Genomic DNA, 24,289 nt, shown 5'->3' with positions numbered 1-24,289 from the left:
TGCTCCCTGTGTAAATTGTAATTACAATTGTTTCTCCCTTATTGGCATATTTGATTTACTAGTAAGTCCCTAGTAAAGTGCACTGAGTGTGCCACAGCCTGTAAATCAAATGCTACTAGTGGGCCTGTAGCACTGATTGTGCCACCGGCATGAGTGGCCCTGAAAATGTATCTCAGACCTGCCACTGAGGTGTCTGTGAGCAGTTTTAAACCAGCAAGTTGACCGCCCTAACCTTCCCTTTTCTTACATGTAAGGCACCCCTACGGTAGGCCCAAGGTACCCCCATGGGCAGGATGCAGTGTATGTGAAAGGTAGAACATGTACTGGTGTGTGTGGCATGTCCTGATAGTGAAATACTGCCAATTTCGTTTTTCACTATTGAAAGGCTATCTTTTCCATAGTTTAGGCTCTCTGAACTCAGAACCTGCTTGAAGAAGAATCTCCAAAGGCTTGTGTGTGCTGGCCTCCTGTTCTAAAGTCCCAGGGACACAAAGATTTCACCCCAGCTCCCCTGAACTCTGCTGCTGAAAGTTCTGACCTACCAGGAGGTGCCTATTTCAGTTTGGGGCCTCTGGAGGCTGTTCCTGCTGTTGGGGGCTGTAAGAAACCTGAAGAGCTTAGAAAATCGATGCATCACCCTTCTTGCGGCTGTTTTCTTGATGCAGCACTGCTGTGCGGGAAGAAAAATCTACACGCATCGCTGTGCCGCTGCAGAGATGATGCAGTGCCTGCCGCGGCTGCAAGAACCAACGCATGGTGGGAGCGCGGCTGTAGAAATCGATCTCCAGCGCATCCCAGATTTCCACGCATCGCATTGCACCTGTGCAGCATGTTTTCCCAATGCATCACCCGTGGACCAGAATTGTCTTGGAGCCAACGCATTACTTCCCCCTACAGTCCTGACTCGATGCATCACTTTACCTGCGTGCAGCAGAGCTGTCGCATCGCCTCCCCAAGGACTTAGGAACTTATGCATCTCATTGTTTCTCAACACTTCCCCTCTCTGCGGCTGTTTGGACTTGTGAATTTTGACGTATCTACAGGTACTCTGTGTAGAATCACACATCCATAGTTTTCTATTGATCAAGTTGCTTGAAACCTTTTTGAAGTCATATTCTTATTACATGTATGGTGGATTTTGTTGTTTTGATCTTGCTGAGTTTAGATAAAGATACTTTATTTATCCTAAACTGGTGTGGTGTCCATTTGTGGTGTTATCACTGTATTACTGTTTGTTTTTAGTACAAATACTTTACATATTGTATTTGGGATAAGTCTGTCTGCTCGTGCCAAGCTACCCAGGGGGTGAGCAGGGGTGTATGCCCCTTACCCTGACTAGAAGCAAGGGTCCCTATTTGGACAAATGTACCTACCTCTGCCAACCAGATAATAATAGTGCCCCAGTGCAAGTCTCAAACCATATGTGAGTCACCTCTGTGAAAGCCGATTGCGTCTGTCAAGGTGGCTGTGTCATGCTATATGCTTCTTCCTTCAAACAGTGTGTTAAATCACTGTGAGGCAAAATGTCACAGCAACTTGCATGCAATGCGTGAGTCTCAAACAACAAGAGGTGGAGTTCATAAGATGCACATTTTGTCAGTTTAGCAACATGTTCAGTCATATTGATGGTAGAGTTGACTTCGAAGGTCTAGAGTCAGAAGTCTGTAGAAAGTCTGGTTTTTGCAGAATGCATCAAGCATAATGGAAATAATGTGAAGTTGGGGTGTTTCTCGTGTGGCTATATAGTACTCTAATGGTGAAGTTTAAGATTGCATTAAATGGAAAAAGATGAGAAACTGCAACTTAAAGGCTATTACAACAGTCTGGTTCGCCGATAGTCAATGAGGTACCACACCCATGGCTGTATGGAAATAAGGGCAGACTTTAATTATATTTAGGATTTGATATCTCACTAAATTGCCTGTAGTGGTAATGAAAGATTGCTGCCATGTAAAAGGACTCTGAGTTCTTGCAGGAGTGGTAAAAGTCAGTGTGTCAGGAGAGGTAGGAGAAACGATTTTAGTAAAAGAAGAGGGAAAGTACAAGTCCGTCTTGGATGAGTTCAGCCTGAGGGAATGTTTGGCAATGATAGATGGTAGTTAGAGAGTCAAATATATGTGGTTGTAGAAAGTTGGGAAAGAGAAGAAGGTTTGAGTGTCATCAGAATATTTTTTTTATAAAAAAACAAAAGAGGGGATGGCATTACAAAAGAAAAAGATATACAGTGAATCAAGAGTAGGACACAGGGCAGAGATGTGAGCAATGCGAGCAGATAGTGGGATGAGAGGTGTGCTTTTAACAATTTTAAATCAGGTACATTTAAACATTGTCTAAGTTCTGTGAGCATGCACTCACAAAACATTGATCGGTCAAGCGGAGTTCGAAAAAAAGGGGAGGGTCCTAAAATGGGGTTTCCTCATGCATTTTCCAATATGTACAAAGTCAAAGTATATTTATTTCAGTTATTAAAAACCATACTATTTTACACAGCTGAATCAATAAAAGGTATATGTACATTAAGACACATTTTAGTCAAACATGGCTGAACAGAATTAAGCCAAATTTGACACAGAACTAGATATTTACTGAGAAAATGAGCTTTTTGTGATGTGGTGTAAATGTCTTTAGCCGTTTCTGAGAAAGTTAGGTTCAAAGGTCCGTGATCTCTGGACGGATGGTTCCGAGGGAGCACAGAGGTACTCCTGTGGTACTGCAATATTTTTTGGGAAAAAAACAGTGATCCTATTGGTCAAGAGGGCGTTTTTCCACCTGCCCCCTTTGGTACCGCTCGATCAATTGATCCCCAGTACTGAGGAATCTGATTTGCTGGCTGCAACATCAACAGAAATGCTGTGACTACCATTGCAGAACATGGGGATTCGGTGCCTGTGTCCTGAATATAGGAAAGAAAAGCTATAACGGGCTGGGGAGGGGGTTCCCTGGCCCTTGTGGGTCCATTTGAAAAGAAAATGGTGCAACGAGTCCCACAGTACTCCCGCAGAACTGTGAGGTACCTCAGGACTCTTGTGGTACCCAGAGCTGCCCTCCCACATGGGCCTGTGGTACCACGGTAGCATCATTTTGTTAATGAGTTTAAGTGTCTGTGGAGTATGTGCAACTGTGGAGGGTTGTCCAGCAAGAGTTCTAGGCTGCCTGAAAGGGGCTATGCACCTTTGAGACGTTGGGCGCTGGGTCTGGTCCAGCAGTCGACTTCACACCGGCTGCGCACAACAATATCAAACTCTGTCCGTGACAAGCTGGGAAAAAACAGTGTACAGGCAGGCATTTGTTTGAAAAGTAGAAAATGTGATGTTTGTGAACCAACGATGCATGTAGAAACATGAATCACATTGTGTGTCTCTTCCAAACACAGGTGGTGCCGGGCACCCAGCACCAAATGATGAGGATACCCAGTTCCAGACTCTGGTGGACACTGAGCTCTCTGGTCTGACTCTCTCCCTGTTCTCTTCGGATGTCGACGACCAACCTGGCCCCTCCGGTGTGAGCCATCATGCAGCACCAGCAGCATCAACATCTGCCCCCCCTGTACCCACGCCTCCAGCATCTGGACACCGACAGGGCACCCCCGCCAACACAGACAGACCAAGGACAATCAACACCCACAGCACAGGGACACAGGACCCCCCAGAAGCTACAGCCAACACCACCAGCAACACCACCCAAGGGGTCCCAGTGTCACCTGTGCGTCCTGCCGCTGGTCCTGCCCATGTGGAGAGGGTTGCTGGGAGGGGTGGGAGTCACAGGGCACGCCTTGCAGAGGGGTCTGGACTGCATGATGACCCCCACCTGGCACGCATCTTAGATGCGTACCAGGATAGCACCGAAGGATTTGGCCATGTAGTGGGGATCCTCAAGGACATGCAACACGAGCAGGTCGCCCACCATGCCCGCATGGAGGCCAAGTGGGATGACATCACTGCGGTGCATCGGGACATACTACAATGCCTCCGCCAGATCAACACCAACCTTTCCACACCCCCCTGTGTGCCCACAACATCTGTCGCAGCACCATCTGCCAGCACCACAGGGAGGGAGGAGGACTCTGGCGGAGAGTCCCCTGCACCGCAGAGGCCTACACATGAGGACCCCCCCCCCCCGGAAGAAAAGGGGTCGTCTGAAGAAGGACATGTGAGAGGCAGATGTCCCAGCACATCCCCCAGGGCCTCTAAACCTGTTCTGGACAATGTTCTTTGTGCGCAAACCGTTCACCTTGTCCAATCGCACACAACTCGCCCACATGACATGGAGGATTCATGTTGGGCCAATGTATCAGATGACTGTGGACTTTACTCTGGACATTTCATCTACCAGCACTTCCAACTCCAATGTGAACTTTGGATTCCCAAACCACTGTACAGCACCCACCATCCTGTGTACTTCCCTCGCACATGTTTGTAAATAAACTCACCATTACACCATACTTGCCTCTGTTGTGATTCCAACTTGTCATGTTCAGGGAGATGTCGATCTGCTACACAACACAGTGCATGCCAAATACTGCAACAATGTGACCAACGTAAGGTGAGTCCATAGGTGAGGTAAGCAGATGTCACGCAGATGTGGTAAGACAGACAACGCACATAACAAAGCGTAGCACAGGTTCATTACACATCAGCAACATGTTTATTCCACACTAGTTGCACGGTAATTCTATGTAACAGTGGACACACGCTCCCAATGTGTTGGAGAATGGAAGTCCAGGGATGTGTGGTACATCAGTTGATGGGAATTGTCAACTTCCACACTGGTGTTGGCTTCTGGGTGTTGGGGGTCAGAGTTGACCACACAACAGGCAAAGTACCCTGGGAAGGACAGACAAGATACAGTCAAAAGCACAGAAGAACAGGAGAGAAATGCAATACACATGCACAAAACATGTTGCAAGACACCTACACAAACACTAGTTAGCAGTACTACCCTGAATGGACACATCACAGCACGCATCCAGTCAAGTGGCACACAGACACACTCAGACAGCAACAGAGCTGGCACAACACATTCCAGGCTACCTCCATACATTTACATAACAACCCTGGAAACTCACATTCAGGTGAAGAAGTTGTTGATGAGCTGGGAGCGGACGTCACCATCATCTTCATCATCACTGGCATCTTGGCCCAGGCCGGGATCCTCCACAAGTGCCGGACGTTGGTCGTCGTCATCGTCATCCTGGATGAGAGGCACCTCCTTCCGCACCGCCAAGTTGTGTAGCATGCAGTAGACAAGGATTATTTTGCACACTTTTGCCTCCGGTCTTGTCCAGGCAGCGAAAGCGGCTTTTCAGGAGGCCGAATGTCCGCTCAATCACCCTCCTGCTCCGACCATGTGCCTCATTTTAGTGCAGCTCGGCTGGTGTCACAAGGTTCCTGAGGGGTGTCAGCAACTACGGCATGTTGAGGTATCCGGAGTCACCTACACACACAAAAATGAACAAGTAGCTGAGTTTTGTCGGAGTGCGGAATACAACATTGACACACACACACAATGAGAGTCAGTACACACCGACAAGCCAGGCATGCTGAGCTGGCATCTGTGACATCAGCGTTGCAATGCGACTACTAATAATGTAGGCATCGTGCGCAGAACCAGGGAACTGTGCACACACATGTGTGATCGACATGTCAGCAAGACAGATGACCAGAGCATTGATCGAATAGTAGTGCTTCCTGTTCCGGTATGCCTGCTCATGTGCCTGTGGTGGTATCAGGGCAACATGTGTCCCATCAATAGATCCGATGACGTTCGGCATCCTCCCCAGTGTATAAAAGGCATCCTCTATTTCAGGGAGTTCAGCTGGGCTCGGGAACTTGATATTCAGGTCGAGGAATTGCAACATCCCCTCCAAGTCATCGCGTAGCACCCGACTAAACATCGTTTGCGACATCCCACCAGCAGTAGCCACAGTGTACTGGAAGGTATCAGTAGCAAAGAAGTGCAGGGCTGCCATCACCTTCACCTCTGGGGTCAGTGCTGTAGGGTATGTTCGGCCAGGTAGCAGATGTGGCGCCAACTGCTCCGCCAACTCCGCAATCAGTGGCCTGGTGAAGCGGTACCGTCTGATGCAGTCGCGTTCCTGCATGGTTGCAAGGTCTGGGAACGGACGATGGACAGCTGGTGCCCTGCAGTACAGAGATGCACAAAGGAAGATTGTCAGTTCATCCACCCATGTGGCCATGACCACGATCACTATCACATGCTAGTTCATGACATTACACAATGTACTGAGGTGTGTGCTTTTGGTCATGGACACATATGTCACCTACAAGACCACCACCTCACATCTCAATTCCACATGTCCACATGAGTCCCATGTAGTGCAATGGCCAATCATATGGCTGTGTCACCCAACCTATGTGCCGCTGCAACGTTCCAAAAACACACCACAGTGACAATTGAGGCCTCATGTCTCCCAGGCATCACAGATATTTGCCATGCTGTGGAAATATGGATTTTTATGGTCGGTTATGTCCCCTATCTTGGACCCCAACGGTTTCATGTATAAATCACAAGTACATGTATGTTCCCTCCAGTTCCAGTTATGAAGACGCAAATACATGTGCGTCCACCGTCAACATGTCCTCTTTCAGATCCGCCATGAATGGGCCGGATATTCTATTCCTAAGTATAAAAGGCCACCGGTTTTATATGGTTCATTTATCCCATTTTACAGTCCAGGCGAGTAGGCCCTGATTCTGCCACCAAGCCTTTCCTGCCTTCTGCCTCTGAAAGCTCCAGTCTGAGCTCGCATCTGTATCCATGAACTTTGTCCTACTCCCTGCGCGGCTAACAGTGCCTGACTCGGCCTGTCGGCCTGTCTGCCTGCCAAAAACTGTATTTCACCTTCAAGATTATCTGCTCTGCTCCGCTCCTCATCCGATGCATTCCTGTCTAGCAGTTTAAGTAAACATTCCTCTAGCTACCGTGTAAAAGGGCCCGGCTTCTCTGTCTTTATGCAAGTAATTAATAAGCCCTGTTACCATGGAATATTCCTACCCCCTCGCATCTAGTGTAGACACTTAGACGCTTGTACACGCACTAACAGTCAGTATAGTCAGTATAGAATAAGATTCTATCCTAAGAGACCTCTCTTTTTGGATAACACAGTTCTTTAAACATAGGATATTAGATATGATTTGGGATTGGGTTGACATAACCCCAGACTTCTGTCTCCACATGTAGAGCTAAATGTCAAGTCCCCTTCACCCTCTAGTTACACGTCAATCACACGTCATGCTGCTGCGCGCGCATCTCTGCCAAGTATTTTTGCTGACATTGCGAAATTCTTTCATGGAACCACCCATTTGTGACATCATACCCAATGACGTTCTTTAGTTACGCCTAGTTACACCCATTTTAGTTACGCATGTATGCCCTTATCTCTGTTATCAACTGTTACGCCTCCTGCATCTGTTTCACTATAATGCCTCTTCTATAAATATGATTATCTGTCAATAAAGTATTGTCTTTCACTTCCTGAACCTTCGTGGTGACGGAATATGGAGTCCTCAATTCGAATTGATTTTGGAATAAAGCCCGTTCCGAACCTCTAATACCACGGATTCTGCCTCTTATTTTACTGAGCTATTATTATAGATTTTCCGCATCAAATTAAGTACCGGTAATTAAATTATTTACCACATATATGGCGCCCGAACAGGGACACTTTCTCATCTCACGCGCCGGAGGTGCGTTGCAGGCCCGGTCTCCTGCCACAGCTGGACGGACAACAACGCGTACCCACAGGATTTCCTGTATCTCCCTCCTGCCGAGCGGGGGTAACTGAGGCTGCGATCAACACCCAGACGAGGCGGTGAGAAGTGCGAAGTATCCCGACCAGAGCCTAGCTGAGAGAGCAAGATCCGAGGTATACAGAGGCCCACCAGGTTCCGAAGTTCCGAAGTTTCGAGTCGAGTCCAGTCCGGTCCGAGTCCAGTTCAGTTCAGTTCCGAGGCCTTCCGTTCCGAGCTACCCGGTGAGTACCATTGTCGGGGAGGCGTTCTGACGTGCACATAGGTTGTGCCGGTCAAGACGGGTTTGGGTACACAAATCCGGTCTGCACTGTTTCAGCAGTGTATCTGTACTGTTCAGCAGTATATTAAGTATGTCTAGTATATAATTCAGAATTACCTAGTTAGTGCCGAGTATTATGCTTAGTGACTAGTTCCCTAAATGGCCATCATTGTTGTTCATTAAATGTTAAATGTTAAATGTTAAATGTTTTAAATACGTTCTGCATATTGTGGTGTGAATGACTGTTCATTATTGTGTTTTGTTGTATTAAAACGTGTTCAGAATTAGGTATCAGATCAGTTCTCAATATGCCGCTCTTTTCGAAATTAAGACAGATCAAAACTAGAAAAGGGGTACTCGAAGAAGCTGTTCCCATTCCTCCTAGGGACACTCCAGGGTACTTCATGTATCATAAACATGGCCTAGACGCCATATTATTTCTTGATTTATGGGTAGACTACACCAAGGAATTACCAGAAAGTCAGAGGTGGCCCGCAGCTGGGACCTGGGATGCAGATTGCATCATGAAAATAGAGGAAGAATTATGGAAAAAGAAAGCTAGACAATCACAGAAAGATGCCATTGAATTATGGCGTAAAGAATCGTATAGACGTACAGAAAAAGCACGCAGACAGGAAGAGAAGAGTAAGGAGAATTCAAATAAAGTTCGAGAAAATCTATTAATTGAAGAAGGTACCCGAGCAAAATCAGAACAAGTAGACAGACAAAGAAATGCCCTTATGAATGGTATGTATCCTCTTCTGGCCGAAGGGTTACCTAAGGCTACTCCGGAGATACCAAAAGACTTGCCACCCCCATTGTTTCCGATAAAAGCACATCCCAAAGGGCATCCCAGAACCGCAGAAGATGTTTTCCTTTCTTCTTATTTAGACGACGCAGCTCCCGAGTATGCTAATACTGCACCACATAGAACGCCTGCAGAGGGGGTTCAACGCCAAGACCCTCCTCCGTCTGTACCTCCGCAACAACAAACTCCGACACAAGTTCCGGCAAGCACATCTGTTTCTACAGCTGTACCCACACCTATGGTTGCTATATCACGTTCAACGAATCCTTTCACACCCAGCACCCCAGGCGGTGCTACAGGAGGTACAACAAACATTTTTTCCACGCCACCCAGAGTAAATAAACTTTCCTTTCAAGAATTAGCTCACCAACGTACGCCCAAACTAGTAACTCCCGACATGCTTAAGGAACTTCTAATAGATTGTAGATATGATCCTGTGCCCGGCAAAAAGGATGAAATGCTGCTGGCCTCATTACGTATCCGACGAGCTGCAATATATTTAGGGAGGCTACCAGGAATGACTACACATTTAGAAAATATATATCATTTTGTCCAGTCAGGGCGAGATTCTGAAAGTATTAATAGAGCCATGGAGTACCAGAAAGTGGAGATACAGGGAGAACTGTTACGTTTCCTCATAAATTGTGTGGTCAGAAATCAAGACCGACCAGGGGTAAATCCGGAAGAAATGCAAATTCTTACCACATGGAGTCGGAATATATCAGAAGGGAGACATGATAAACGATTAAGTAAAATAGCTATGTGCCGAAAAATCCGCAAAGAAGTAGAACGAATACACGAAGAAAGATTAGCAGTAGACCAGCCTGAACAAACCGAAGAGGAGGAAGAATTAGAACTGCCCACAGGACAGTTAGAAACAATAGCTTATGTAAGTAAAGGAAGACCCCATAATAATACCAGAGGCTTTACTGATCCGATACGTCCGATACGTCCAGATAATAACAGAAATTTCCAAACACCTATAATAAATATAAGGTCCCCCGAACATTCGTTCCAAGCCGCTGACAAATTACTTCGAGAACGAAGGGGTTATCATATACTCGATTCTATGGACGAACAAGAATTAGCCAGGTCAGCCGTTCACTGGGTTGACAGTCCCGGAAAATATAGTGATGATACACTAGCACACACGTTTTTGAACCTCAACCCAGATGAACAGCGTTTAGCTGGTATCTATATGATTCAACAACTCCTTATATTATATAAAAGCCAACACTCCGATCCTGGTCCCTTACCTGATATGTTAACTGAATTACTCACGAATAAATGGAGAGGTTCAGGTACTGAGTTAATTAGAGAAATACTAGAATCCAGAAAGCAGTACATTCTTTTTGTATGCCCCGAACATGTCTCACTGCCCATCAAGGAAAGAACGACGTATTATAGGGATAGACAGAATCCCTTACGCGAAGTCCACCCGATAAAAGGTGATGACAATCAGTTTAAACGTGTGTTTGTATACACACCCATATCTAAAATGGAACTATTAGAAATGAAGAAAGTGGTACCCAGTCATGACAAAGACCCAGCGGGTTTCCACCGTGAAATTAAAGACATGTTGCTCATGGGAGAGTATACCTATCCCGACATTATGAAAATATTAAAGGTATTAATGCCTGCGGGCATATATGAAAAACTCAAAGAAAAGGATTGGGAGGTGGGAGACCAAAAGATAGATTGGACAGCATTAGAAAACGAAGAAACAGCTCGAGGTCCAGGTTTAGGGCTTGGGGAAAAGACCAAAATACTACCAGGTTTATTAGTACAGGTACTGCCACGTTTATTAACTACGAAAAAGGAAGACTGGGGTGCAATCTCAGCCTGTAAACAAAAGCAAGATGAAGACACTAGTGATTTTTATGCCCGATTCGAAAAATGTTTTGGTATAAATAGTGGAATAAAAGCAAGTAGCGAATCTTATCCACATCTGTTTGTGACAAAATTAGTTGAAAATGCCCTGCCCCAAGTTAAGAATAGAGTATTGAAATTCGAGAGTACCTGGCAAGGTAACACTCCGTCACAAATGTTACAAATGCTACAGTACCATCACAATAGAATTAGAGAGGAACAAGAACATGAGCAAAGACGCATGAAAGACACGAAAATGAAAATGCTAGTTTCCCAGACAGTTCCAGCTGACGGTCATAAAAAGGGTATGACACAGTCCAGTGTTTCAGCAGGTTCTGTAAAAGGGACATGCAACTATTGTAAACAGCCAGGTCATTATGTACACGATTGTCCAGTTTTAAAACATAATATCGCCATAGGTAATACAAAAGAAAGACCACGACCACTTAGACAGGATCGGAACCAACAAGGAGCTCCGCAGCATGCACAGGCCATGCCAGCTCCGCAACAGTCTATGCCAGCTCCACCACCGCAGCCTATTGCTGCCACACAGACAACGACACAACAGATGTACCAGACCGCACAGTATGACTATCCTGATTATCAACGATACTCATGAAACAGCCTAGAGAGGGAAGTTGGCTTACCCCTTATCGAGGTCCCTGTAGATCAAGAAGGACCTTATGTACACAGTGAATTATTAGGCCAAGACAGAAAATTTTTACTTGATACAGGGGCAAGCCGAACAACAATAAAACGTAGTGAAGTTCCAGGGGCACCCCTCTCAGGCTCACAGAATATTTCCCTTGGTTTTTCAGGAAAACCTATCATTAACGAAGTATCACAGCCTCTTCCCCTTACGATTGGTCCTTTGACACGAACTACAGATTTATTGCTTACTAAATCATGTCCAGAAAACCTGTTAGGTATAAAAACATTGAAAGCTCTAGGAGCTATAATATGTTGTTCTCCGGAAGGAGTAAGATTGTTTTTACGTGATTTCAAAGGGCACTACGTGTCCCGAGACATGGATCACCGACTGCAGACTTTACCCACACATTTATGGGCACAAGGCCCTACAGATGTTGGTTGCATGAACATTACACCATATCGAGTCACACTAAAGACAGGAGTGGTACTACCACGAATGCGACAATACAAGTTACCACCAGATGCTGTAGTGGCTTTACTGCAAATCATTGACGAGCTTATTACCCAAGGAGTGGTTGTGGAAACCGACTCCAATGTATGTAATTCCCCGATAATTCCGATTCTTAAACAAACTGATCCTAAAGCCCCGCCAGTATATCGATTGGTTATTGATCTGCGCGAATTAAATAAATGTATTGTACCACAATACCCCGTAGTTCCAGACATTTCTTCATTACTGACTGCCATTGATTCCGAAGCAACATTCTTTACTGTAATTGATCTCAAGAATGCCTTTTTCAGCGTCCCAATAGATCCGGAAAGCCAATACTTGTTCGGATTTAGTTTAAATGGACGAAGCTTTAAATTCACACGCGCACCTCAAGGATTCACAGAAAGCCCCAGCATCTATAGCCAAGCACTGAAACGAGAACTTGACAGTATACACATGCCAGTCAACACTGCCCTGCTTCAATATGTCGATGATCTGCTGATCACCGCTAGAAGCGAACCTGAATGTGAAAAAGCTTCACTGACGGTTTTACAATTTTTGGCCGAAAAGGGGCACAAGGTGTTCCCTTCTAAGCTGCAATTCTGTGTTCAGCGAGTTATTTACCTTGGTCACTCGCTGTCCAAGGAGGGAAGGCAGCTTACACCCGATCGCATCCAGTTAATTGCTAACATGTCAGTACCCAAGACACAAAAGGAGGTGCGGGCTTTTATAGGCCTCACTTCATATTGTAGGCAGTGGATCCCTCAGTATGCATTTCTAGCAAAACCACTCATTCAGTTGACAACACAGGAGGCGGCCACATCGACTGTCCTCCCTTGGACTCAAGAACATACACACGCCTTTGAAAGCTTAAAGAAAGCTTTATGTCAAGCACCTGTCCTAGCAACACCATGTTACAGTAAACAGTTTACACTCTTTGTTACAGAACGCGAAGGTACTGCCTTGTCAGTACTCACTCAGGAACAAGCAGGATCACACAAGCCATGTGCTTACTTTTCTAGCACATTAGATCCCGTAGCTCAGGCTCTGCCTACGTGCCTGAAATCAGTGGCAGCGACAGCTTTAGCAATCAGACAAAGCGATGCCATAGTGTTAGGACATCCATTGACAGTACAAGTACCACACGCAGTAGAGGGTCTCTTGAACCGCACGCAAACACAACACTTGACTATAGCAAGACTCACCGGTTACGAATTAACATTGTTCCAGCCACACATAGAAATCAGACGTTGTAGTACATTGAATCCTGCCACACTTTTGCCAGTAAACGGAACAGACCCACTAGCACATGATTGTATTAAAGTTATTACTATCACGACGAAACCCAGACAAGACTTGACAGACGTCCCATTGTCAGATCCAGACCTGACGTTGTATGTAGATGGTTCATGTATGAGAACAAGTACAGGAGAGCTAGTGGCCACGTATGCAGTCACAACAGACACTGAAGTCATTGAAACAAATCGTATTAATACCTTGTCAGCTCAAGCAGCAGAGCTCATCGCTCTGACACAAGCCTGTATTCAAGCCACAAATAAGAAAGTCAACATATACACTGATTCACGTTATGCATTCGGAGTTGTACATGACTTCGGCGTGCTGTGGCGAGAGAGAGGTTATTTAACTTCTCACGGTGCCCACATTCAGCACGGACCCCTCATTCATGCCTTATTAGATGCAATACATCTACCCATTGCAATATCAATTATGAAATGTAAAGCTCATACGAAAGTTACTGATATCATTTCCCAAGGCAATGACCTAGCTGACAGAACAGCTAAACAGACTGCTCAAACTCACACATCTGACATGACAAAGACAATAGTTCCGACACCAACACATTGCATGATGGTTAAGGATCCCGCTCTTGACGTAATTGACATACAGACACATGCTACACCAGAAGAAATAAAGAAATGGACTGAATTAGGAGGGATCCAAACCGATCAGGGATGGATGACGAAGGAAAAATCTATATGGTTTCTTCCCGACTCTATGGTGCAAGTTATCATTAATACAATACATAGTCCAGCGCACCTAGGAGAAAAAGCTATGCTAGACAGCATTCAACACATTTGGTTCAACAAACATTTACGAGCAGCAGCTAAACAAAAAGTTCGTACCTGTATGATCTGTTGTCAGTTTAACCCAGGTAAAAGCATTCCCGTAGAACAGGGTGGATTTCAGCCTCCTGATCACCCTTTTGAAGTCCTCCAGATGGATTATATCCAGATGGAACGATGTCGAGGATTCAAATATGTTCTTGTAGTTGTTTGTGCTCTTTCCCGTTGGACAGAAGCATACCCGGTCTCAGATTACACTGCCCCGACTACTGCCAAACAGTTAGTTCGAGAATTCTTCCCACGGTACGGTTTACCACGTGTTGTCTATTCAGATAACGGCCAGCCGTTCTCATCCGAACTAATGAAACACGTTTCACTTTTGTTAGGCTATCAATGGAGATTTCACTGTGTCCGACACCCCGAGGCAGCAGGTCTCGTGGAACGACATAATCAAACTCTGAAAATTAGATTGTCCAAAATATGTAGACAGAAAGGTGTCGATTGGGTAGTAGCCTTACCAGTTGCACTCTTTTACATGAGAATGGTAGCGCACTCTCGAACAGGGCTATCCCCGTATGAGGTGATCTTCGGTAGACCACCAAATATGTGGGGGACGCCTATACCTCGTAAAATCACTGATGTTGACTGTAATATGCTGACAGATTACTTGGCTTCCTTGATGTCTGCACTACAATCTTGTCGTTCACAGGTAGCTGCAGCCTTTCCCGACAACACCGAGGTGAAACCCCATGACGTAGTTCCCGGGGACTTGGTGTTAGTGCGTAATTTTGACCGGAAGACTCAGCTGGATCCTAGGTGGAAATCGCCTCAACTTGTACTGCTCACCACGAGGACAGCCGTGAAGATCGAAGGTCGCAAAGGTTGGATACATTCAAGTCATATCAAGAAATTTCATGGACTACCGTCTGATGTAAACGTTACACCTCGCGTGTCTTCACCAATTGACTCAAAGCTTCCTTTGGTTGAACAATTGAACTCAGAACTATATAGACTAAAATTGAGGTTCAGTCAGTCAGACAATTTGATTGTTTAAGTCCTCTCCAAGGTGAATCGGTTGAATTTGTCTCTGACATGTATCCTCTGGACCAGAATAGAGAAAGAAATAATCAAATGCAGTTGAAAAAACATGCGTACTGTAAATCACTGCGTAGTCATTGCACAGTGACGTTATTAATTTTGTTTTTCTTATGTCTTTTAATAATCGCTGCAAGTATATTGTTGCACATATATTATCCTATTTCTAAACATGTTTACAATGTTACTGCTGAACATTCTTTTAGTGAATTACCCCCGCATGAGTTGTCATATAGATTTGCGCTGCGCAACAACACTTTTATTAGTATGTTACATCATTCCCATCAGACTAGCAATGCTACAAATTGTTGGATATGTGGCCGACTCCCTCCCTATCAGAACTATAAGGGAGTTTTGCCCCTCTTTCCATATCCGTTCACACAAAATGGCTCCTGTGGAGCATGGTTTAGTTTAATTAATTCCTTAGATTCAAACTCAGCAGTTTATCAAGACAACTGGGTATGGGGAAACATGAACTTAGTTTTGCTCAAAGTCTGCTACCCTAACAAGGAGGGACTTCCCAAAAGAACAGGAACTGATCTAGAAAATGAAGTATATGGATTAGGTAATTTTACACTTAACCTCATGATCCTGAACGTTGAATCTGAAGCTACACCAATATTGTCCGCCATGTCGGTATTCCCAGTAAAAGGGGAACTATGTATAAGAAAGAATGGCTCCATACACATGGGCCATAGTAAATGCACCACTGTGATAAAATTCAGTGATCAAGGCAAATCTACATTTAGAGCTTCTCGTCATTCCTACTTTATATGTGGCCAGACCGCATATATACGCCTACCTCTAGATTGGGATGGTACCTGTTACATAGCATTCCTTCTACCACCTGTTTTCCTAGCTCCTCCTGATTATCATAGAAATACTCATTTAGTACACAATAGACAGCAGAGAGATCTCCCAATCGTCGATTACACTGAAACAGCATGGGAAAAATACACAGATTTCAATAAAGGTTTCTTCCCTTATATAGGTACAGTCACTAATAGTAAGCTGATACGTAGATTAACCAGAACCCTTGAAGCAGTAGTGAACGAAACTATTTCCGCCTTAGGCAATTTAACAGAAGAGCAGTCTGCTATGCGGATTGTTGTGCTTCAGAATCGTCTTGTCCTTGACGTCATCCTGGCCGATAGGGGCGGAGCTTGTAGGGTCATCGGATCAAGTTGTTGCATTTTCATACCAGAAAATTCACCGGCTGTATATAAAGCCATAACCCGCCTTCATAAGATTGTAAGCCAGATACACCAGAGTCCAGGCAAGTCCTGGACTTGGTCCGGTTGGTTCTGGGGCGTGTTGTCAGCCTGGGGATGGAGAATGCTCTCCTTCCTAGGTATTGGCTTTCTCATACTATTCAGTTGCTGCTTATGTCTACAATGTGGGCCAGCGATTTGTGGTCTATGTGCCACCTCGTGTATCCCACATCCAAGTTTTCGTTCAAAATCCCGGAAGAAGAAAGAAGAACAAATGATGTTATATGAACAAATCGATGGATTGATGAAGATTGATATCTCCTAAGGGCAAGTAGGGGACAAGGAGGGAATGTGGAAATATGGATTTTTATGGTCGGTTATGTCCCCTATCTTGGACCCCAACGGTTTCATGTATAAATCACAAGTACATGTATGTTCCCTCCAGTTCCAGTTATGAAGACGCAAATACATGTGCGTCCACCGTCAACATGTCCTCTTTCAGATCCGCCATGAATGGGCCGGATATTCTATTCCTAAGTATAAAAGGCCACCGGTTTTATATGGTTCATTTATCCCATTTTACAGTCCAGGCGAGTAGGCCCTGATTCTGCCACCAAGCCTTTCCTGCCTTCTGCCTCTGAAAGCTCCAGTCTGAGCTCGCATCTGTATCCATGAACTTTGTCCTACTCCCTGCGCGGCTAACAGTGCCTGACTCGGCCTGTCGGCCTGTCTGCCTGCCAAAAACTGTATTTCACCTTCAAGATTATCTGCTCTGCTCCGCTCCTCATCCGATGCATTCCTGTCTAGCAGTTTAAGTAAACATTCCTCTAGCTACCGTGTAAAAGGGCCCGGCTTCTCTGTCTTTATGCAAGTAATTAATAAGCCCTGTTACCATGGAATATTCCTACCCCCTCGCATCTAGTGTAGACACTTAGACGCTTGTACACGCACTAACAGTCAGTATAGTCAGTATAGAATAAGATTCTATCCTAAGAGACCTCTCTTTTTGGATAACACAGTTCTTTAAACATAGGATATTAGATATGATTTGGGATTAGGTTGACATAACCCCAGACTTCTGTCTCCACATGTAGAGCTAAATGTCAAGTCCCCTTCACCCTCTAGTTACACGTCAATCACACGTCATGCTGCTGCGCGCGCATCTCTGCCAAGTATTTTTGCTGACATTGCGAAATTCTTTCATGGAACCACCCATTTGTGACATCATACCCAATGACGTTCTTTAGTTACGCCTAGTTACACCCATTTTAGTTACGCATGTATGCCCTTATCTCTGTTATCAACTGTTACGCCTCCTGCATCTGTTTCACTATAATGCCTCTTCTATAAATATGATTATCTGTCAATAAAGTATTGTCTTTCACTTCCTGAACCTTCGTGGTGACGGAATATGGAGTCCTCAATTCGAATTGATTTTGGAATAAAGCCCGTTCCGAACCTCTAATACCACGGATTCTGCCTCTTATTTTACTGAGCTATTATTATAGATTTTCCGCATCAAATTAAGTACCGGTAATTAAATTATTTACCACAATGCAGAAACCCAGGCTCCCTGTATTGCCATATCAACACAGCAATGGACATGGCGTAGCACGTACACATAACAAGGCAAGCGTAAGTCCCACAGGTAGTGGCCACTGTTGTTCCTGCCAGCCCTAAATGTACGTCTCTTAGACACACACCCCATCAAGATTGATGCATATACCACATGGATGTGGAGGCTGTCACCCATTGGTAACATTTGATCAGACACATCTGAGACACAACATGCACACAGACTGTGGGTGCACATCAGTATTGTGGCTACAGGTCTCACTGTGACGTACATGCCATCACCCCCAGGACTCAGGGTGTATGTGACCTGTCCTAAACATATCCAACCTGACACTGTGTCTGTGACTCATGCCCATTACTGTCCAATTGCACATCACAGTGGTAATGTGCACAACACACAAAGGATTCTGCCCCCATGTACACGTGCACAGCCTGGGAGTGGCTGCACAAAGTGCCAGCCAAAAAAACAGATGTGGCCCCCCAAGCAACCATGGAATGCAGCCTTACATGCCATGGGACACTGTGTGGCCAATGCTGTAGTGTGGTAGGTGTGCACAGGTGTCCCTGGCCAGTATATGTGTGCTGTATCCGTATAATAGTCACACTAATGAGGTCCGATGTGGGTGACAATGCATACGCATTGCACGGGTCATGTCCGAGCCGTGCGTACGCTTTGTCATTGAATGCAAAGAGGTCCGACACGGGTGACACTGCGTCGCATTGCACGGGTCATGTCCGAGCCGTGCGTACGCTTTGTCATTGAATGCAATGAGGTCCGACGCAGGTGACTATCATGCATACGCGTCGGACAGGCATGGTCCGAGACAGGCGTGCGCCTTGGCCATTGAATCGTATGGAGACAGGTGCATGTGTATATTCAAAATACGCGTTGTACAGTCAGTTGAACGAGCCGGGCGCACCCATTGGCTCAGGACTGTCATGGAGACGGATGCGGATTCAAAACTTGTATGAGTTGTGCACTGGAAATTCAACAATGTTGCAATTTCAAGTGTTTCATGAAGGTGAATATTTGAACGATGCGGAAGGCGTGTGCGAGTCGTACTTTTGAATGGATTGGCCAGATTCATAGAATGCAACCGTGTTGGACCTATCACTTGGGATACATGGCACAGAGTCTGCCTCTGCAGCACAGATATAAGGCTGGCTGGCCCCCAGGGAGCTCACTTGCCTGCACTACATGCTACTGGACCACATCCCTGCTACCACTGCTGCTGTCTCTGCATCCTCTGGCTCCTGCTATGGCACGTACTCTGGAGATGGCCCCAGCCTTCACTGAGGAGGAGAACCAGGCCCTGCTGGACGGGCTCCTTCCAGAGTACAGAAAGCTCTATGGGATACCAGGGGAGCAGGTGAGTGTGCAGTCCACTGCCTTCCTAATTATGCATGCTGTCTGACTAGCAGTACTAGCAGTGTGTACACCAGTGGCAAGCATTCTCACTGACTACTTTCATCCCCCTAAGTGTGTAGGTACATGTAATGAATAGTTTTCCTGCTGCTAAAGTGCATTATTGCAAGCTTAAACTATCCAGGCACTGTTAACATGTCAGACATGCATGTGATTTTTCCTTCCCCATGGTTGCACTACCTGTGTAATTTATTTCCCTTTGTGATGATGAGATGTATATCCAAATGTGTGCTGCACAAATCTGGGGCATGTGTGTTAATGTACTTTTCACTTTGTCCTCCTCACAGGTTGATGCCCACCAGAAGCAGAAGATCTGGCTGACCATCGCCTGGGTTGTTCGTTCTGTGGGGGTCTACAAGCGCCGGATCAGCAACTGCCAGAAGGGGTGGCAGGACCTTCAGGGCTGGACCCGGAGGATAGCTAGAGTCCAGCTGAAGCTGTCACCTCCACGCAGGAGGGGTGGACACCGGACCCTGACTCCCCACATGCTCTGTATCCTGGCGGTGGTCTTCCCGGACCTGGATAGGCAGCTGAAGGCCCGACAGCAGCAGGAAGGAGGTGAGTCCATGTCTGATCTGTGTACTATGTCTGACATGCAAATAGCAGTCTTTTGTCCTAGTCACCCTTCCACATTACGTAGGTCTTGTAGTCCCAAACTCAGGTCCCTCATTTGTGTGATGCACCCTCCTCATCTGTTCCACAGGTGTGACCCCTCCAGTCTGTTGCTTGTGTCACTAGGGCACTGTGTGCCTGCAGTCAGCTATGCTTCAGGTACCGGTCAGCATCAGTTCCCGTGAATCTGTTGTGTGTTTGATGGGTGGGTCAATTGTTTACACAATGCCTGAGGTCTGACATGTGATCTGTGTGTGCCCTTGAGATGTGTACCAATTGCTGGTCTGACTCGCAACATGTGGCTGGGGTATTCCAAACAAACCCATGCAGCAGGGGACTCCAATTTTTGGGCCTCAGGAGTATGTATATCAAGTATGTCACACTTGCTTAGTCACCTGACTACTGTCCAGGGCCAAACTCTGTTTCACTTAGTCCTGGCCAGTCATGCCCCATCAAGGGCATTTAGAAACACTCTGTAATGCCACTCCTGTGTATGAAATTGCAGGTTGTGCTTAGTGACATGTGCCCTCAGGTGTCTGCCTCTGTGTCATTAGGGTGTGGCTTGTTGCCACGTACAACTGGGGTGTCCATGATTCAGAGGGTCAGCATGACATCTGCGATGTGACTGTAAGAGACAAGACCTGTGTGACATATAGGTGTGTGATCATCTGACAGCGCACAATGGTGTATGCAACTGTGTCCTTCATGCAGCTGGGTTACATGCATGGCAGACTGTGATGTGTTAATGTACAGGGATTTGTGTTTGCTGAGACTCATATGTATGATTTGCATGATGTGGTGTCTTCTGGGTCCTGGATATGTTGTTTGCATGGGATGGGCAAGTGCGCTGGTCATCTGCAGAGTTACCTTTACCCCTGAGCTAGGATTGTGAGTCAGTGCATATTGTTGTTGTCTGGATGCCCTGCCCCTGTGACAGGAGACAGTGTTGACTGATTTTCAGGGCATCCCAGTGCCATGGCATTTAACTTACTATGAGTGAGCCTGCATTGTGTTCAAGTGTGAACCATGCACCCCATTGTGGCATTGCCCATCAGGACATGAGTACATCATAGTGTGTGTTGCTGGACTGCACCCCAAGCATGTGAAATGAGTCTCTGCCCATCCCTTCATCCGCACACCTGTACTGAGTCAGTAGCAAGAGATGTGCTGAGTGTATAGTGACATACTCCTACATTTTCACTTGCATGTACAACTAATGTGTGGGTGGTGCATGTTGGCACATCGGGGTGTTAGCATCCAACATGCAACGGACATATGTGTGAAAGTCAAGGAGGGATATGTGTGCCATGGTTGATGTTGAGGATGACAACTGTCTTATCCTAACCAGTGTTGGCACTTTGAGCTGTGTTCAGCTGATGATGCCAGGGCTTGCCCTGTGATGTGATGTACTCACTGTGGTGTGTGCAATCAGTGCAGGTGACTGATGTTGTTCTCTTACTTCCTATTCCTATCTAGATACATCCACGGCCACAGGAGGGGACAGCTCTACAGACCAGGAGGAGCCACAGAGCCTTACAGGGACAAAAGGAGAGGAGTCGGTGGACCCAGTGGCACGGAGGGCGAGTGGAGCCACACAGAGGAGTCGTCAGCACCATCACCCCCTGCTGAGGGCCATAGCAGCTCTGAGGATGACTCCCTTGTGGAGGCGGGTGTCAGCAGCCTCCAAACCCCAGCTAGTGAGGCTGTCCCCGCCACCACCACCACCACCACCCCCCTCCCATCGGCTCCCATCCCAGAGGTCCCTGTGGGCTCCCGTGTTCGTGAGCATGTCTCCTTTGTGCCAGGCACCGCACCCCCTGCCCGTGTCCCCTGCTGCCCTGAGTGAGGAGTCTGTGGACATACTTCGAAAGATCCATGTAGGGCAGACGTCGATGCTGAAGGTCCTCCATGCACACACAGGTCTGTTGACACAACTGGTGTCATTCATGGAGGGCATTTCCTCGGGCATGTCTGCCCTACAGAGGACCAATCAGTCCGTGGCCTCCTCCCTGATGGCAGCAGTGTCCCTCCTCCAACAGTCCCGCACCCCTCCTACCCCTGCACCACCCACGATTCCTAGCACCCTACCTGTCCCAAGCACAGAAACCCACAAACCAAGGTCTAGACGTGCACACAAGCAAGCGCAGGGGACTGGTTCCACACTCACAGGGGCTGTTTTGCAGACACACACACAGTCATCCACAACCACTCTGCAGTCCTCCGAGACCTCTCCCTCCCAGCCTCCTTCCCTTGCCTCACCTGCAACCCCATCCCCCCAGAAGCTCTTCCTCTGTGACCTTGGCCTCTCCCCACCAACCCTGCAGATCCTGATTACAAGGGGAAGAGGAAGTCCCCACACACAGAAGGGAGTGCCCCTCACACCCGGACACCCTCCCCCAGGCACAGTCAGACAGAGAACCCCACCCGCAAGTCCCCCTGGTGCCAGAAGAGCAAGACCCCCCCACCACCACGCAGCTCCAAGGCAAAGTCTCTGTCCTCCATCCCCCAGGCCACCACTCCAGAGGTTCCCCCACCACTCCCTGCCCCGGGTTCTCCCACCCACAGATACACCATACCCAAAATGCTAAGGCCATCCCCCCTAGCACTTGCTCCTCCACACCTGGTCAGACAGTTAGTGCCACTGATGTGGGGACCGTGTCCCCCCCGCCCTGCTGACCTCACCGGTCCCCCATTCTGCTCCCATGGATGTAGGCACTGCTTTCGAGTCCACGACCACCCCGTCTGACTTGGGCACTGCAGTGGTGAGCCAACCCACTCCATCTGGCATGCCCACTGGAGTTGTGCCGGCACCCCCACCATCTGACTTGTGCCCCACAGTTGTGACAGCACCCACCACTTCAGTCAGCTCCACTGCAGTTGCAAGTGTCTCGCCTGCATCCCCCACCTCTTCACTGCCTCCCTGTGCTGCGCCCTGATCCTGTCCCTGCGGTGCCTGGCATGCCCCATGTATGCCCCTCCGAGGGGATGACCCCGGTCCTTAGCAGTGCAGGCAAGCAACGTGTGACATTTGTCACTCTACTTCACTCCTTGGCATTTGGACATGGACTGGCCATTGGCCTTTTGTTTGCACAGATGTTTAACTTTTAAAATGCTGAATAAAGCTTTTTTCTTTCTCCCTGGGAACTAGATTTCGCTGTACATTATGTTGATGATGTTTAACATGCCCTTGCACCTGTGATGCTTTGTTTACAATGTTGAATTGTGATGTGTTGCTGTGAGGTACTCCCTGTGGTCCATGAAATATGTATCCTATTCTGGTGGGTATCCATGTCATCCTTTGCAGATACTTGGGTGTGTCAGGATCTACTATTTGTGGACATCTCTCTGTGAGCATTTCATTTGCATGGTCACATCTGTGGATTGCACCCCTGCACAGATGATGTGCTTCACAGTGTCCAATTTGTCACTTCCACATACTTTGTGCTCATCAACACTGGCCCTGCAGGTGTGGGCATCATTGTAATGGAAGCAACTGGGGCCTCTGTGCAACTTGCTAGACATATGTTTTGGGTATGTGCAGATGACTTAGGGGAGACTCACGTACCCAGGCTGTTGTGACCAGAGCCTTCATTGTGTGGTAACTGATGGCTGACTGACCAAGTGTTCTGCAGACATGAGTGGGACTTGTCGTGAATATGTTTGGCACAGCTGGGCTCCCACAGGAGCTGGGTCCCTTCAAGTAAGTGTGTTGTCCAGTGACATGGCCTGGGCCCATGGTGTGTGTTGTATGAGCATGTGTGTGTGTCTACATCCCTGTTCATACACAGACAGTATTCCCTTGATATGTTCCTGTTGTTGATGCTTGCTGAGTGGTACTGGGTTCATCCCACTACTTTTCCAATGGGCTACCAGATGTGTGGGTGCATGACACACTACTGTTAATTGGTGTATCATCATTGGGATTTGTCAGTTCTGAGTGGTGATGATGTTGTCAGACACAGATGGGACACAGTCAGGGTACCTCAAGGCACCTGTTTATTTGCTAAATCATGTAGTTGTCCCCAGGTGGTATTTTTCAGTGATTGAGACATTTGTATGTGTGTGTGACTGCTCCCACTTGTTGGGTTCATGGCTGCGATGCTGGCAGGTGTCAGCATGTGTGTGTGCCTGTGGTTCTCCTTGGCATCTGCATTGTCCTGGGACTGTGGCAGGGATTCTGAAGGTTACGTGAGCTTTGAGGTCATGGCCATATACCGTATACTGTGCAGTATGTCTGTCATTCCCCAGGATTGTGAACCGTCCTTGTGTGATGTGTCTGTGCACCTTAGTTCCTCCCAACATTCCTGTGTTTGTCATGGGTGCATGTGCAATGTCACCTGTCCATGTGGGCTTCACAGATACACATTGTTGCAGTTCAGGGTGTGTGGTGTTGAGGGTGGACTGATGTGAATGTTTGCATGGGTGGTCCCCTAGCTC

At 46.9% G+C, this 24,289-nt stretch overlaps 1 protein-coding gene across 1 annotated transcript in view; it reads left to right on the top strand.

Moving 5' to 3' along the window:
• Window positions 1-4,438, top strand: part of LOC146831430 (uncharacterized) — a 41,395-nt gene extending 36,957 nt beyond the window's left edge. Inside the window, exon 2 of the mRNA XM_085604156.1 lies at window positions 3,374-4,438. Within this exon, the coding sequence (XP_085460282.1) occupies window positions 3,374-4,419 (1,046 nt within the window). The 3' untranslated portion in view covers window positions 4,420-4,438. The remainder of the gene's footprint in view (window positions 1-3,373) is intronic.
• The last annotated feature ends 19,851 nt before the right edge of the window (window positions 4,439-24,289 follow it).

The sequence above is a fragment of the Triturus cristatus genome, chromosome 5_1, assembly GCF_964204655.1.
Source record: "Triturus cristatus chromosome 5_1, aTriCri1.1, whole genome shotgun sequence".
NCBI lineage: Eukaryota > Metazoa > Chordata > Amphibia > Caudata > Salamandridae > Triturus > Triturus cristatus.
This window is presented reverse-complemented; position numbering and strand designations above follow the sequence as displayed.